Genomic DNA, 17,665 nt, shown 5'->3' on the forward strand with positions numbered 1-17,665 from the left:
TCATTAAATAGACATTATCACCGCCGAAATTGATAATACATTAATTAATATGGATGATCAAAGAAAAAAATTGTATGATTACACACGAGCAGTGTTCCCATTTCATCTTTTTTTTTTGTTCCATGGCTTGAAAAATGCAAAACAGCCAAAAAAAAAAAAAATTTTAATAACTATCTGAAATGTGAGCTGAAATAAGTCACCTGTAATTTACCTATCTGTTAATTAGTATAAATGTTTTGATAAGCATGCACTTTTGTTGTGATAACCACTGACACCTATTCCTTGAACGCCAACAAATTTTTACAGGTAAATTGTCGGTAAATCAAAGGATGTTGGCATTCGAGGAATAAACCCTCCCAATACCGGAAGTGTGTTATAACAATACAGGATGGCTACAAATTTCATCAATTAGTAATGAAAACAAAGTATTGTCACTATAATATACTTTTAATATACGGTCCGAGTTGTCTTGTTGTACGGTCCGACTTGTCTTGTATTACGATCCGAGTTGTCACGGTCCGAGTTGTCTTCGATCCGAGTTGTCAGGCATTTTTCCGGAAGTATATAATCCCCTAGCAACAAAGAAGCTACTACGAACATCCTTCAATATTTTTCAAGATAAATCTTAACTGTCTGACTGATTGTGCTGTTATTACATAAGCGATATGGAGGGTAAACTATTTTTTTAATGAATTGAATGAATACAACATAGCTATGCACATAGACATAGACATAGACAAGCTTTATTGAAAGTCGGCAAGACATAAAAACAATAAACATAAGCACTTATGAGCTTTTGAACTGATTCAATTGTACCATATATTTATTGATCAAATTTTGAAGGGAAAATACTTAATTTCTGTCAATTCTGAACGCTAGTTAACTTAAAATACACTGTTTCAAGTAGAAATTATTTCCACTTGCATAAAACTTGCTTGTAGGATTCTGCAAATCTGCTAAGAGTAGTGAAGATACCACTGAAGGAACTGAGATATAGCGTGTGGAATATGTTTTGGTAGTTTCTAAAATAAGCTTGTTGAAATATGTCTTTGATTTTAATTCATTCCCTGTTAATTTAGTCTGTTTTGGAGTGCAGACATTTTAACGGAAGAATAAACTGGTATTGGTTACCATTTTGAGAACCACATTTTAATATTACTATGTTGTATTATGTACATTACCTATATAAGTGAGCACTTCAAGGTTCAACAGTTTTTACTTCTTATATTTAACCTTATGAGCAGCTTCAGCTTCATCGTTTTATTTTTAATGGGTCTGATTCATAATTTTGTATAAATTCTGGAAATTTAACAGTTCTCTATAGATGTCTGTTATATTTTACACATAACCTGTAATGTAAAGAAATGCACATAAAATTGACACAACAAATAGCTTTGTCTAAATTTAAAAACTGATTGGATTTCCTTTCATAGAAAGATGGAATAGTGGAAGAGCAGAGAAATATACCATAGGATTCCACATCTTCTTTGTCAATGTTGTCTGTTTTTACACAACTTCCTTGGTTTCTGTGAAACAGGATTAATAATACATGCCATTCTTCCTGAATCTTTCAGTGTTCTCCCTAGAAAATTCATATGGCATCCAGGAAAACTAGAAAATTTTGATAGCATCTTTTCCTTTGAAATTTTAGCATCACATTTGTAACATTACCTACAGGAAAATCAGTTTAGATAGCTTCCCATCTTCATTATGTTTAAAGGCCCTTGGGGAAACACTGCTTTTCCATGAATACATTGTATGAAGCAAAATAAAAAAAAAATGGCAGGAATGCATTAAAGATGATGTATATAGATTTTCAATAGAAAAATGAATGCATATATATTTTCCTTTTTGTTTGGTCCTGGTAAATGTCAATTTCATATTTCCTTGCTGAGGAACTTCCTTGTAAATGCTGTTTCTACTGACTACAGACCCATTCAGCTTTGACTGAATTCTGTCTTTGGGGACCATGTCAAGAATGTTATACATTTACACACATTGCTATTGAGCTAACTTTGTGCCCACTATTATTAAATCATATCAAGGGAGCATGCACAACAAGAGACAAAATGTTGATTTGTTTACTAAAGACTGGTTTGCAAATTAACCAAAGTAAAAAGAAAGGATTTTGGCAGGAACAGATCCAATATTAGAAGTAAAAAGTAGTGCAGGATGCTTAGCAGAGCAATGAGAATATATTTTTTGAATTAAGTTCTTGATTATTTGCCCTAATTAATGGAAGGATGGAAGTTTATACATTCTTTGCTAACTTATTGTGTTACTAAATGATATTTCCGAACTGCTGTATCCTATGTTTTCTACTGTTGACAACCACTGCATATGTCATTAGACTTACGTAGGTCATCTTACAACAACAATGTTTACAATTATGACATCTAACTTCTGATGTTCAATGTTTCTCTTTACACTTTCAGTAGAAAAGAAACCAACAAAAGTGTCATTTATGACTACCCTTGACAGGGAGCTTTTCCCAACAAAGATGCCATATAATCGTTTTGGGAACGAAATAGCTCCTTTAAGAGGTGTTCCACACAGAGGACCAGGCTGTTATGAAAATGAAGATGTAGGTTAATCATATTAACTTGATAATTAATTTCATGATAGTGTTTAAGTTCCCTAAGCTTGATCTGTTTTACTACAAGGTAGTACTACTGGTAAATTGCCACTTTGCATACCATAAAAACTATTTTACTTGTATTTGATTACTGTCATAATGATGATATGAATGAGATATTGTAGAGTGACAGTAGAGTATCCATTATTAGAAAAACTATTTGAATAATAATATTAATATTACTTATATATGCACTCAAATGAAAGATTTCTAATCTTCCAACATTTTGTTTTTATTTCAGAAAACCAACTTTATATATCAAATAGATAACAAGATTTTTAGCAACAAGGGGTTTTCCATGGGTGCCAGAACAGGTCCACGAATTCAAAGAGAAATGGTGGTAGGTAGACATTACATACATACCCAAGTAACCGTTGACTCTCTTTCTTGTGTTTTACAGAAGCATTCATCTGTTTAGATTTTTAACTGTACATGCTACTAACACCTATACATCAGTGTTTTACTGCAATTCTTGAAATAATAAGTTTGTGTCATTCTTCTATTTTTAGACTTTCTATTTAGTATTTTTTTTAGTTGTTTTGAAATGAGATACTTTGAGAAAAAAAAAAGGCTTCAGTTCAAATTATTTAGTAACTTTTTAAACGTATAATAAATTAAGATAATTTCACATCAGCAAAAATGTAACATTCAAACTTGTGGTGATTAACAGAGGCACCTTAATAAATATCAAATTATATACATGTATATAGTTATATAACGGTAATAATAATATACCAACAGTGATTGAAAATCCTGAGTTTATACTTGTTCTGTTTTTAGTTCAAAACACCTTGTCCAACATCATACCAGAAAAATAATACAGAACTTAAAACCTTCACTACAGACAACAAACCATTTCTAGTAGGAGCTGACCGATTCCCAGTGTACAAGAGAGATATTGTCGATGTATTACCTGGGTATGTAATTGATTTATTTTCTTTTGTCCTTTTTAAAGAAATCTAATCATACTTTCCAGATACTGTCAGCACTGTTGTTGTGGATGAACTGTCATTCACATCAGAATGAACCCTAAGAAATCTATAAAAAACAAGTTTTAGACCAATTTATTTGAAATTTCCATAATAAGTGGAATTTTGATAATACCGACTTTTTTATATGGATGATGTCAAATGAAAAACCAGTTTTTCCAAGAACTTTTATTGATCACTTGAGACATTTTTTATCCAGAAAGGAAAAGAAGGGAGGATGAATAAAAAACTCTTATAATTATACACTGTTATACATGATAAAATGGAAATTTGATATGAATGCCTTGGTATTATAAGATACCGGTATATAACTGACTGACTCTTCCCATTGTAAATATAAGTTGTTTTCTTCTTTGTGCTTTAGTATTGTCACCAATTATTGTCACTGTGTATGAATGGAAGTCTTTGTTCTATGATTGAACTTCATGTGGTTAATTTATATGCTTATCTTAGGTCTTGTCATTAGTACTTTCTTGGAGACAAATGAGGGACTCAAAATAAAGCAAGGTTATGTCAAAGTCAAGATTTTATAATTTTTTTTTTTTTTTTTTAAATATGAGAAAATCAAATTCTTTTTAAAAGTTCTAAAATTCTCAAGTTGTTGAACTGTTTAATTAAATGTATATGAAAATTTGATGAACTATTCTTTAGAAGTTAGTTTTTTTGTGGGATGCAAAGTTTATTAAGTAAGTACCAAAAGGGTTGATAGCTTTAACAGCTAGATAAGGAAATCATTATAATGTTATATAATGAGGCAATTATATATAAAAATATCCTCTAATTAAGAGATTTATTTATTGTTCCATCTTTAGGCATCAGACATACAGATTTGATTACAGTACCTACCAATCTCCAATACTTTCTTCTCATGAAACTTGAGAACTCATCATAGGGATTATTTGTAATTTTAAGTATACACAACCAGTATAAATGTATAGTGTAAGTGTTAGTTGTCAATGTCTTATATTACTAACTTTATTGAATATTTACAGAGCAGGGACATATGAGCATGAAATTCCACGGAATAGGAAGGTTCAATGGCATCAGTCGTTTGGAGGTACACCAATACACATGCCTTCAATTAAGATACAAAGTACCATTGACAAAAATACTGATAAAGTAAGTAAATAAAGGGAATCATTTGTGCATAGAAAAAAAAAAATCACAGAATCTATTAGAAACTCAAGGGTTGAAAAATATGTGTAAATGTTGAAAAAAAACCTTTTTTTATTTGTTGAGAGGAATATTGTAAAAAATCTAAACATTATAAATTATCATCTAAAATAAATGCCCTTTAAAAAACAGATCAAAAGCTATGTATAGAATGTCCTCCACATTTATATTGAATTGTTTTAAAACTATAGATATAAGTTTCCAATAACAAAGTCATGTAAATGAATAAAAATATACTGTTCAAATATTAGTTATCTGTCAAATGTTTATGGTTACATTTCCTCTGTGGTGTAAGCTGTACGTTGGTAAAAGTTGAGTCATTTCCAAGATGGCATCGTCTGTGAAATCGAACAGGCAAGCACCTATTTATATGCTTATTTGTCTGCGTTATTCTCAACATATCTTGATAATTTTGCGATCAGTAAAAAGCTGTTCAGATGTTTTCTCAGTGATATCTGTTTACAATATAAATGTGAATATAATGTTGCAATTAATTGATGAACTGGCCGCAGTGACAAGAAATCATACTTGAAGCGGGAAAGCAACATTTCTTTTGTCAATTGTCGTTAATCGATAACATTTGTTCAATGATACACTGTTGATCTAGGGGTATTTTTTATTCAACTTTTTGGCTGAGAACTCTGTTTTTCTACATTTTCAGTGTAAATATCCAAAATATGCATCAATTCAACATTGTTCAAAACCTTTCCTGTTCGGTTGCGTCTTTTTGCTGATCACAAAATGATTGTCAAGTTATATTGAGAATAACGCAGACAAATAAGTATATAAATAGGTGCTTGCCAGTTCGATTTCATAGATGACACCATCTTGGAAATGACTCAACATTTTCCAATGTACAGCTTACACCACAGTGGTTTCTATCTGTTGTAATAGACCATAACCATGTACTGTAAGAGTTTGTGCTAATAAAATATTGTATTGTATTTCTTAAGTAGCAGTCTTTACAAAAATCAAGCAGGAGGTGATTCATGCATGTCAAAAACACACCAAATTCACTTGTATTTCTTATTCAGAATCAGTTACAGACCATATATCCCTTCTTAGTTTTTCATTTGTGTCTTGCACTTTCGAGGTGAAAATTATAAGATTGTACATGAATTTTGCACTTTGCAAGAGTTATCATTCTTGAATTACTTTGATTTGATGATTTTTGTATGAGATAAGTATATGGTTTTCTCAATAGTACATTTGAATACAGAAAAGATTATTGTAACATAAAATATAGCACCTGAAGATTGATAAACATCATTTATTTGGTGAGTTTTTGTAGACCATGAATCACCTGTACTATAGGTAGTGTCTGAATTTTATGTGGACTGGCACTTAATACCCATACTTATTATTCATATACTGTATGTGACCTTATGTTAATTTTTAAAAAGTGTTATTGAGTTTTACTATTTTATAAAATGTATATATATTTTGGTTCATTTAGGAATGATTGTAATTTTTTTTTTCAGTCTATGGACAATAATTTCAATCATGTGGTGCACACTTATTTCATATAGACCAAAATATATGACAAGCATTCTTTAAAATTTAATTTTCGATTAAAAAAAACAAACAACATTATATAAAGTCACAATCCCATGGTAAAATTTAAAATATGAAAAATGTCCTCCAATCAGACGAAATGTTACATCAAAAATAAATTATTGTAAAATAAAGATAAATCCCACTCTGTTACAATGCAGTGGTGTTAATCACAATAATGAAAACATCTCAATAATAAAAAAATTTTAGTATCACTTTATTCTATTTGGTAATTGTTAACAGTTTCCTTTTATCTTTTAGTAATTGTTAACAGCATACTTTATCTTTTAATAATTGTTAACACTTTACTTCATCTTTTAGTAATTGTTAACAATTTACATTATCTTGTAATGTGATTATTAAGTTTACTTTATCCTATAGTGGTAATTGTTGATAGTTTACTTCATTTTATACGAGTTGATTGGTCATAGTTGACTTTGTCTTATTGTGGTGATTGTTTACAGTTTTCTTCATCTTTTTTTCTATTTACAGCTTTACAGTACAAAAGAAGAACAGAAATATCACAGAAAATTGGCTTACTTGAAGTTATACTATGATTGAACTGCTCATATCTGTATTATAAGAAGCTGTGATAAGTGATATAACAATTTTAATGTAAATGTTTTATGTACAGATGATGAGTATGATTGAAGAATGATGTGTGTATGCTGCGAGATAAAGAATAAGATATGGAAAGGTTTGAGTGATTTTTGAGTTGTGACAGAATTGTTGATAGTTTAATGAGAAGATGCAATGATATAATTACAGAGTATCAACCTTTGCTTTGTAATTTTGACAAGAGATGGGATTAGTGAGGAATAAATGTTCACCAAGAATTTGAAGTTAAGCAAGAAAATAACTATTCATGTATAAATATCCTCTGTAGATATAAAATAACTGACTTTTAGACTTGATCCTAATAACATCATGCAGTAACTTAGGTGTTTCTGTAGGACACCGGTATAATGTTGATATAAGTGTCACCGAGTCAATTGATAAGCACTGTAATTATTTTCCTCTCAATGTCAAATATACTGTATATCAAGGCAAGCTAAGCTAGGAACTGGTATCTTAAATTATTGTTGGGATTCACTGTAGGTTGTGATGAAGTGTGGTTTTTTTCTTATGATGAATAATTATGATCTGTGTATTCCTATGTCACATTATTCTTGTTTTGTTATAAATTCATACATATTTTGTTACAGTAATTGTAGTATGAATAAACAAATTATCAAGTTAATGTTGAATATTGTACTGTTAAGGAGCCATAATCACTCCCTTCCTCCATATGTGAGGGTTAAACTAAAATCTTTACATAAATATCACTGTTATGAATATTAAAGACACACAAAAAAATTCATTTGAGTACTTAACTTCATCGATAATAAAAACTATTTTGAAGCTGGTGTCAACAGCAAGACAATATAATGACCTAATGATGCATGAAGTTTCATGAGAAGCCAGCAGGTAGTAAACAGCATTAAACAGGGTATGTAAGTTTTGTCTTGTGACTGTGGTTTCAGGACAATGGGTCCTAATCTACCATTCAAATGCATAGATATTTGCCATTTACAGAGAGTTCAGCATTAATACATTTTTTTAATGTAAAAATACCTATAAAAAGTGACAAGGATCTATTTTTACATGATAACACTTTTTTAGAAAAGCAACAAATCGAAAAGTTTGCATTGTTACACAGCATTTCCAGATCGCAGATCCGATAAGGATGAGACTTACAAACCCTATTGGACAGACTGAAACCTATCTATCCCAAACTTAACTTGCATGGTGTAGAATTAAAGTACCATTCAAAATATGACTAACATTAAATTTCACATGTCAAAGTAGTGTTCCAAATTAGAAATAATTTTGCCTTGCAGCATTTGAGATTGAAAGTATAGAAAATGTTTGTACTCAACATGGTACTTTTACCAAGCCCTGTCAACATGACAAAGCTCAATATGGGAAATGATGTTGCTCATCATATTTAAGCCAAGTTCTAAGTTTGATATCATTCTAATTTGTTGGAGATAAAAAAGCCCCCAAAACAGACAAAAAGACAAAGAAGATGCTTGTAATCAAATGCTTCAGTCTTGCCAACTAGAACAACTATTAAATTTTATAAGGAGAAATGCCTCTCCTTGTATTTATTTACAAAATGCATCATACATTTTGGATATTTATCAACCTGTACATTTATACAAAATAACAATCCACAAATTTGTAATGAACAATCTTAACAGATGACAACAACCTGTCAACTATGATGTAAATACTATACTGATTGATGCACTTATTGCCAACAGGATGAGGGTTACAACAGATCAGTATCTATACATTTGTTTATGGAATTGGACATTGTACTTTGGACAATGGAACCTTGAAATAAAATGATAAGGAACTTGTAAAGCTATAACATTAATGGTTGCTTCACAACCCAAGAAGACTAAATGCAAATATTGTTGACATTCCACATAAAATACTTATCAGATCTACATCTAAATAATTTCGGAAGTTTTGTATGCCTTAGGGCAAGAAATATTAATTTGATCAAAAAGAGTAAAAACTTGTCAAAACTGAAATCCTATTCCACAGAATTACTATAATCAATATCAAAAGCAGACCTTTCTAAAATCAACCGAAAAAAATCTTTCCTTTCTATTCATTTAACAATTCAAAACCATATAGGAAATTACATTCATACATGTATACATGCCATTTTTTAACATATTTCTTACTTCATCTTACAAAAAAAAATCAAGCATTTCCTTCAACTGATATTTGAAGGAACCAAACATTGTATAGTTGCACATTGAAGAAATATGTTGTAATTATATCTGTAATCATAGTTTTCTGTAATACATCGACACAAACTCTAATTACTTATTTAAGATCAGAACATTACAATGGCAAAGAACTGCAGCTAATATATGACTGAAATCGTTATTAGAGAAGACTTCAATCATTGTCCATTTAAAGTATTAAAACATTTTTGGAAATACTCAATGTATCACAAGCACTGACAATACCTAGCTTGTAGTTAAAGGTATGCAAAAAACACATACTGCATTTGATTACCAAAATCACTATTCACAGATACCTCTGAAGTCTTAACACCTTTGTGTATACATAATAGTAGTATACAAGTTCAGTTCAATCGTTTTTGTTTATGTAGAATTATGTTCTTAACATAGTAATTTGCAAAATATATTTACTTTAATTGGTAAATAAGAGCACCATCACTTGTGCAGCTTGATGCAACAGGATAGGTAGAACCCTGAACAAGAAGGAAAAGTGAAGACAGTTCATCTAATACATTTATACATTTGAATTGGATTTTATTTATGACACAGCTGAGGTTTTCACAGATTTCAAAGTCTAAATTGAAATATGTCAAGAAATAAGCAACTGACAGCAAGTGAATTTAACAAAATGCTTGACAATTGTTTTCCAATGAGTATTATTTTAATTCATTGCAATTGTAATGCCATTTCTAAAAAAAAATAGTTTACTCAAGTACCCAATGTAATCTCAACATTCCTTTTGCAGTGAATAAACTTGGAAGTACAATTTTGTAGGAATCTATTCCCTCATACTTAACTTTTTGCAATGTGTCTAGTGTTAATAACAAAACCACTATATCATTGTAAGACTGCCAAAGGTTCTGCAACTGTATAAAAGTATCTAATAGGAACAGCATGTAAATCTTAAGGAATTGTAAATATGGCAATCAAAAATAATGTAACATTATCAAAACTGGTCTTAAAAAAATGTAAAGAATCGATGAAAGTTCACCAATGAAAAAATATGTCAATAAATATGGAAAGGTATAGTACGTCTATTGACTGGCTGCACCAAGAATGATATTAAAACACTATCATTTCTGTAACAATCTAAAGAACACAGATGGCTAATAAATTAACAAATGACATCATGATTCCTCTCCCTTTTTTTGTTTCTTTGTGTATTTACTGACATAAGCCTCCACCAGAGTAGCTATCTTCTGAGGATTTATATCTCCACTCTTGCTATGGCAAACCTGTAACAAAAATCAATTGTTTTAAATAAAAAAACAGTAGACTGTTCTATAAACTCTACCTTACCAAGCATAGTGGGTAAGTTTGTACAAGATATAGAAATGCCAACTACCAAATTAAATTCTGACAGCAGTAATTAAATGCCCAAGTTGCAATCCTCAATGATTTACCTACGTTTAGTTAACAATTTATATATCTCCACAAATAATTGAACATTCATGTAATTTTTAGAAGTAACTACAGTATCAGTCTTTCCAAAGGTTCGTCCGACCATCAGATATCACCGGTAAAAATGTGACAGGACTGGTAAAAAATATGGAACACCAGACCGGACGTCCGGAAAATATCTGATATTAGTCATTCTTGATTTAGGTAAAAATGGATGGTAAAACTTGGTTTGGTCCTGAAAATAGTATGTCATCACAGGACCAAATGTCCTGAAAAAAAAAAACCAAAAAAAAAAAAAAAAAAACTGAACCTTTGGAAAGACTGCAGTATATAATCATGAACCTATAATTATTACTGAACAGCTATCAGCTATTTTAATAGCAGCAAGTATCTTCAGTAATACAGTATACTGAACTCGATAAGATTGGTAATAAATTACAGTTAGTCGTGCTGTTTTACATATAATTTTCATAAGTTTTCCTGAAAGAAAACATTTCCAGATCTTGTCTAAAATAATTCAGATAAAAAAGTGCATCATTTTATACAAATCTTTGAGTCTATATTTTCCTATTCTTTAAAATAATAAAAAAGTCTATCTTTTGCATACTTTCATAATATTCTAATATTACTTAAAACATTCTTGTCAAATAAAATTTAATTTTTAACTTACTTTAAAAATCAAGCCATCATATAAAAGTACTTTCACAATATTTAAAGATTTACAGATTTAAATTCAAATGTTAAAAGTAACATTAGAGATATACTTGGGGATGTAGGAGCTTATCCTTACCTTTGGTACAGCTTCCATCTGATAGTCAAACCTTACCTTTGGTACAGCTTACCCATCTGATAGTCAAACCTTACCTTTGGTACAGCTTTTCTCATAATTTCTTTGTACTGATCTTTGTTAATTCTTCGCTGACTATAAAATGGTTTCAATGCATGTTTTACTTCATCAACAACCCTTTCTTGTAGATGAAGTTTCTTCAAGAACTGTAAAAGAATAGTTCTAAGAAGTCTTACTCATGATTTTTTTTTCTCAATAAAACAGGTTAATGGAATACCAACAATATGAATATATTTCATCAATCTATGGACATTGTCTGTACCAAGCAAAGGGTCTAGGATTTTGAAAAATTTTAGGTTTTCACAGAAAACTCTAAATGAAAACTTTCCCACAATTAATGTCTGCTAGCTGACCTTAATAAATCCTTTCAAAAATCAGAGTTTCTACAAGCTAAGTGGAAAGAGAAAAACTTTCACACACGAGAATTACACTCCCCCAAGATGATTGGGAATGGAATCCTAGAATGCTACCATGAAATATAATAATACAGTGTACATTTTGTACATAAGGCATCATTATACATTACAACATATTCCAAACCTATACATCACAAAGGGAAATTAAATTCCTAATGATATAGCAGTTTCTTTTTGTTAAATAAAAATTATAGATGTTGTAAACAGTCAACAGTTTTCATAAACATTCCACACCAACAAATATGGATTCCATTGATTAAAAATATTTGTATGGTGAATGCAGTAAAGCCAGTTTCATACTATCTTTCACTAAAGTAGATCATACCTAATACTTTTCTCACAGAAAAATGACCTAGAACAAACAAACTGTAAAATTTCGAGATAAAAAATATAGGTCATTGACCATACTTTCAGAAAATTGAGCCTAAATTAATGTTGATTTTTTTTTTACAATATTTAATATAGATTCTGTCAGATATTTTTGCTTACTATTAAAAAACTGTACAAATAATTTCTTAATAATTTGTATAATTAACACTTATCTAACAATCTTTTATATTACAAAAAGAAAATTGGGGGTTGTGTAAATTTTTTTCTTGTAATTTTAAAACAGCTAAAATTCCCATCACATTTCTATAGAACGCTTTCCTACCAATTATCTACCCCCACTGAAAGATTTTTAAAATTAATGTTTGTACTTATACAATATTTAGGTTAATGCCAAAAAAATCTTTTTGAATAATTTCAAGACAATTATTTTGCATCTTTTCAAACACTCCTTGCTCATTTAAAATACATACTTCTGTACAATTTTGCAAGATAACAGAAAAATATAACAGGTTTGATCTACCTTAAAATGTTTAACAAAAGGTTCAGTTAGCAAACAAAATAAAAGACAGGTTGAGTAAGTATGTTTCGTGTAAAGTAAAATGAATGTTTTTATGATCATGGTCCATTTTGTTTGAACTGTAACAATATATCCATGACAAATAAGTGCAGTATTGTTATTTTAAGAATGGAGTGGGTACTTCCCGGCAATGTCACAATTTCAGTTTGATTGCTCACGGACAACAGTGGCAACTTGCTGGTACCCAAAATTACAGCTCACCAGTTATCACGATATGATCTATTAACATACAATATTTTATTACCATGTAGCTTTTCATGCAAAATCGGGTGGTTGAGGACATTAAAATCCCCATCATTTTCCTTGAGTTTAAGAGCTCTATACTAATAATACAACAGATCATACAGATGATGATTTGATGGTTCTCTCAATTCTTAGTTTTACAGTCTGATTATTGCATTATTTCTTTTTTCTATTACTGTGAAAAATGTGACAGACTTAAAATAGCTAAAATAGCAACTTGTATTGATAAAATATAACTGATGTGGAATTTCTCAAAAAGTTGCAAAAATTAAGACATTTTCAACTAAGATGACAAATCACAATAATTAATACACACAATAAATCAGTACCTAGTAATTAAAAAACCCAGAATTTAAAAAAAAATGAAAAGAAAAAATTACTTATTAAGCTTCTATTAACAGGTTAAACAAATCAGAAAGTAAAATTAGTTAACTTTCAAAAAGCACTTTCATGACAGAGTAGTTTTTTTTATACACCTGATCCAAACAAGGAACATGTTTAGTAATTGTCTTATTTATTTTTCTTCTGAGTCTTTATAAAATAATTCAAGGCCTTGTAAAAGGTAATTTGCTTACTATGAGGCTCAACATTACTGATAATTTTGTGTGATCGTTCTGACTTTTTAGACTACCTGTTTTACATAATGTTTCATATTTGATAAAATACTTGTCATTTATGCAGTTAATTTATAGGCATACATGTAATAATGCCCACATCTCTTTAGTAACAATTACCTTTTCTTTGTTTGTTAATTCTACCGCAGATGAAGGCACTTCATCCATTTCAAGTTCTCTTATCACATCCTTTAAATTTTCATCATTCACGGACATGACAGGTTTTTTATTAGATCCACCTAATTTTACATTTGATGATGAGGCTTTTGCCTTTCTGTCCTTGTGTTTATGGCTTTTTCTATCATGCTTGTCATGTCTCTTTTTATTTTCCTTCTCTTTAGAACCAAACACAGCTTTATCAAAGTCATCAGGAGAATCTGGAATTTCAATACTACTCTCATCTAACGGTGAAGCAACATCCATATCAATCACATCAACAGATTCTCCCACTTTCACTTTTCCATTACTTGTTTTACCTTTTGGTGGTAATGGAACTTTGAACTTATGATCATTAGATTTGTGATGGCCACTCTTTGAAGATGGTTTAGCAGTCTTACCTTTACTCACAAGTTGGGCTAACTGAGCTTGTGCATTTAAAAGTTTTGTTAACTGAGTCAACTGAGTTGATTGAGACTGAGGTACATTTCCACTAGTTTTACCACTGTCTTTGATAATATCATCACCTTCATTTTCATCAGGTGATGGATATTCATCCAAATGTCCTGATTTCCCTGATAATAATGGGTTCACATTTTGCAAAGTTTTACTTGCTTTCAAGTTTATTGACATTAGAGGTTTTCCTCCCAAAAGTGATATATTTGGCATTGTCTGAGGTGATTGAGATCGAGATAATTTAGCTAAGGCAGAAGCTTCAACTGCCTGGTTCATGAATGGAGTGTCATCATTGGTAGGAGTTGGAGGAGTATACGGACGTTCCAGTATACCAGCAGGTTCTACAGACACAAGTGCAGCTGATGCAGGAATCTGTAGTCTTGGCATGCGTGCAGGTAATTTGGTCAATGGATTTCCTAATGGTGCATCAGGACTTGGTATTCTGATTTGAGATGAGGGAACTGATAATGGATGATTGGGCAGAGCTAAACGAGGCAAAGGCCCACTAAGTGAAATTTGAGGTGGTCCCTGAAGTGTTAGGTGTGGTCCTTCCATAGGAGGCCCAGAAACTGACACTAAAGGACTGGGTATAGAGACATGTTGCTCCATTCCTGGTCCAGGCTGAAGATGTAGTGGAGCACCAGCAGCAGGTGGACCATGAGCTAGAACATGAGGAGGCAACTGTAATCTAGGATCTCCAGGTAAACGATGATTTCCTGCTCCAGCCAATAACTGAAAGGGTGGTGGCGGTTGTGATGTATCAGGTTGTATTCCCTCAAAACTTCCATTGATCAAGCCAGGCTGCGGAGGAGGCAATCTACCAGGGGCCACCATTCCAGGAGGAAATTGTCCTTGAACAGGTAGAGCTACACCTTCTTGTGTTGTTACCTGTAAACCAAATTGAGGTAAATGTCCAGGTGGAATCCTTGTAAATCTTGGCTGCATTTGTGGTGGCCTATTCATTAACACTGGATTCATCAGCATAGCTCTCTGAGGAGACATCCCAGGTCTAATTCCTTGCAGAAACCGTATACCAACTTGTACATCTTGTGGCTGAATAATTGGAGCTTCCCCTCTCTGAAGGATTAAAGGTCCACCTTCTCCAAGTAAACCTTTACCTAACTGTGGAGGAAGTTGGTTGAGTGGAGAAACCCTATCAGGAAATATCTCATCCAAAGGCTGAGTTACAGTAATAAGTCGTGGAGGTTCCCCTGCAATCAGTGGGAGATTTGTTTGTGGTGGAGGGTTTGTGTATTCCACAGGTGTACCAGGAGGGCTCTTCTCATCTTGTAAAGGAGATTCTTCCATATCATCAGTTGGAAATGCTGGATCATATTCAGGACTAGCTACTGTTATATTATCTGTATTAGCACTGTTTATCACTGGTATAACTTCATTACTTTCTACCTGACTTATCATTTCAGGTACTTTATCATCTTTTTTATCATCACCTGGGACAATAGGTAGAGGAACAAGATTTGGTCTTTGAGAATTACTGATATTGTCGACAGTGTTGATCAAAATCACAGTGTCTTGAGCTGGCTCAGGGATATCTGTATCCATATCTGAATTATCATCAGCAAACATATCTATTTCCTTCTTTTCTTTCTCTGGGAAAACATGGATAATTTTAGGAATAGGTTGGACTGAATCAACAGGTTCTGGAGTTTTCTCCTTCACAGGAGTTTTAGATTTTTTGGTAATATTTCCTTCAGCATCATTATCTTCCTCCAGTGGTCTTTTTAATGGAGATTGCACAGATTTTATTGGTGATTCATGACCCTTATCTTTCTTTTTCTTTTTAGATTTTTTTAAGTCCTCACGTTTTTTCCATTTGTCGTCAAACAGGTCAATTAATCGACCAGTATCAAGTCGTCCTGAGTCCAGACTACTTATATTTAATGACACTTGTGGACTGCTATCTCGCCTTCTTTCCCTGCTAGTATCTCTACTTCTCATTCTATTCTTTTCCCGACTAGTACTCCTATCTTTACTTTTGTCTCTATGTCTACGTTTACGAGATCTATCTTTTGACCGTGAACGATCCCTGTCTCTAGATCTATTTCTTTCTCTAGAACGTTCCCTATCTCTACCCCTTGATCTGTCCCTTGACCAATCTCTGGAACGATCTCTTGACCATCTTTCTCTAGATCTTGATCTACGGCTCCTGTCACGTGACCTTGACCTACTCCTCCTGTGTTTGTATCGATCTCTTGATCTTGATGTAGATCTATGTGACCTTTCATATGACCTAGATCTATGCCTTCTATCACGAGACTTGCTTCGTGATCTATATCTCTTCTTCTTTTTGCTATTTCTGTCAGATTCATGATCTCTTTCACTTTCTCTACGTTTACGGTTTTCTTTTTCATCCTTATCAGTTTTTTCCTTTTTAACAACACTTCTAAGGTCCAAATTTTGTCTGGATTTTGTTTTCTGAGAACCATCACCAGAATATGATTTTATTATTTTTTTGTCTAAATTTTGCACATATTCTGATTCATCATCATCATCAGGTATTTCTATAACTTCTATTTCCTGTGGTGGAGGAGTTGTAATCATAATATCATCCTCATCCTTAGAACCACGGCATTTTTTCTCTTTAGATTTTTCATTTCCTGCTTCTTTAGTTTTTTTCACAACTTTCTTTTCACTTTTATCAGATTCTTTTAACTTTTTCTTGACTTTGTCAGATTTTTCTTTTCTACTCTCAATCTCATTTGTTTTTTCTTTACCAGTATTTGTTTTTTCCGGTCTTTTTTCCTTTAAAACTTCTTTCTTTTTTTCTTTCAATAATTCCTTCTTTTTGTCTTTTTTGCCTTTATTTTCCAGTTTCCGTAATTTTTCTTGCGCCTGTTGAAGTTTTTCTTCAAGTTCTTTTTCCTCCAAATAATCATGAAATCCATTACTTTCATCTGAAATGTCATCTAACTGAGATGCCATTTCTATTTTCTTTGTTGTACTATTTGACTTAGAAATAATTTTGTCAGATGAATTGGATATGTTTTTATCAGCTTTTTTTGCTGTCTTGTTGTTAGATTCCAGTAGAGAATCAGTACTTTTGTCAGCACTTTTTTCAGAGTTGCTATTTTGATCACCACTTTCTTTATTAGTACATAAAGATTTTTTCTTACTGCTGCCTTCTTCTGTCAATAAATCAGATTCACTATTTTGAATATCACAATTCACACTATTTTTGTCACTCCTATCATTTGAATCACTTTCACCAGCATTATCAATGATAGAATTTTCATTACTTTTCTTTATTTGAAATGAAGTATCCTTAGAAGTTTCCACAAAATCATTCCTTACAGCACTTAAATCTAAGGATTTGTCAGGCGATACTGTAGTATCCACTTGCCTGTCCAAATATTTTATTTCCTTCATTGATTCATCACTAATTTGATTTTGTCCGGCAGTTTGGGTTTCTTTTTCTGGAGATGGTAAATCTGAGTTGAGATCTGAAATTG

The 17,665-nt window shown here is 31.6% G+C and overlaps 2 protein-coding genes across 6 annotated transcripts in view; one reads left to right on the forward strand and one right to left on the reverse strand.

The window, feature by feature from the left end:
• The first annotated feature begins 543 nt into the window (after positions 1-543).
• Positions 544-7,591, forward strand: LOC148609125 (ciliary microtubule-associated protein 3-like). Of its 2 annotated transcripts, none has more exons than XM_088540803.1 (6): positions 544-672; positions 2,436-2,584; positions 2,877-2,975; positions 3,416-3,552; positions 4,617-4,743; positions 6,844-7,591. In XM_088540803.1, exons 1-6 carry the CDS (start codon positions 666-668, stop codon positions 6,910-6,912), a joined length of 588 nt encoding a protein of 195 aa, XP_088396929.1. In that variant the 5' UTR covers positions 544-665; the 3' UTR covers positions 6,913-7,591. The 2 variants fall into 2 exon arrangements, with proteins under 2 accessions (XP_088396929.1, XP_088396930.1); XM_088540804.1 differs by having other exon boundaries at positions 552-672; positions 2,439-2,584.
• An 872-nt stretch (positions 7,592-8,463) lies between these two features.
• Positions 8,464-17,665, reverse strand: part of LOC148609126 (uncharacterized) — a 30,854-nt gene continuing 21,652 nt past the window's right edge. For all 4 annotated transcript variants that reach the window (XM_088540802.1, XM_088540800.1, XM_088540801.1 and 1 more), the window contains 3 exons: positions 13,704-17,656; positions 11,421-11,549; positions 8,464-10,390 (listed from right to left, as the gene is read on the reverse strand). In XM_088540802.1, coding sequence (XP_088396928.1) covers positions 10,283-10,390; positions 11,421-11,549; positions 13,704-17,656 — 4,190 coding nt within the window. In that variant the 3' untranslated portion in view covers positions 8,464-10,282. The remainder of the gene's footprint in view (positions 10,391-11,420; positions 11,550-13,703; positions 17,657-17,665) is intronic.

This window comes from Perna viridis, chromosome 8, assembly GCF_037379345.1.
Source record: "Perna viridis isolate PV_CMFRI_1.1 ecotype Kerala chromosome 8, ASM3737934v1, whole genome shotgun sequence".
NCBI classification, from domain to species: domain Eukaryota; kingdom Metazoa; phylum Mollusca; class Bivalvia; order Mytilida; family Mytilidae; genus Perna; species Perna viridis.

Coding starts and splice junctions, on each gene's coding strand:
- LOC148609125 (XM_088540803.1), top strand. Junction 2,585..2,876: donor GCTGTTATGAAAATGAAGAT/GTAGGTTAATCA, acceptor TTTTTATTTCAG/AAAACCAACTTTATATATCA. Junction 2,976..3,415: donor GAATTCAAAGAGAAATGGTG/GTAGGTAGACAT, acceptor TTCTGTTTTTAG/TTCAAAACACCTTGTCCAAC.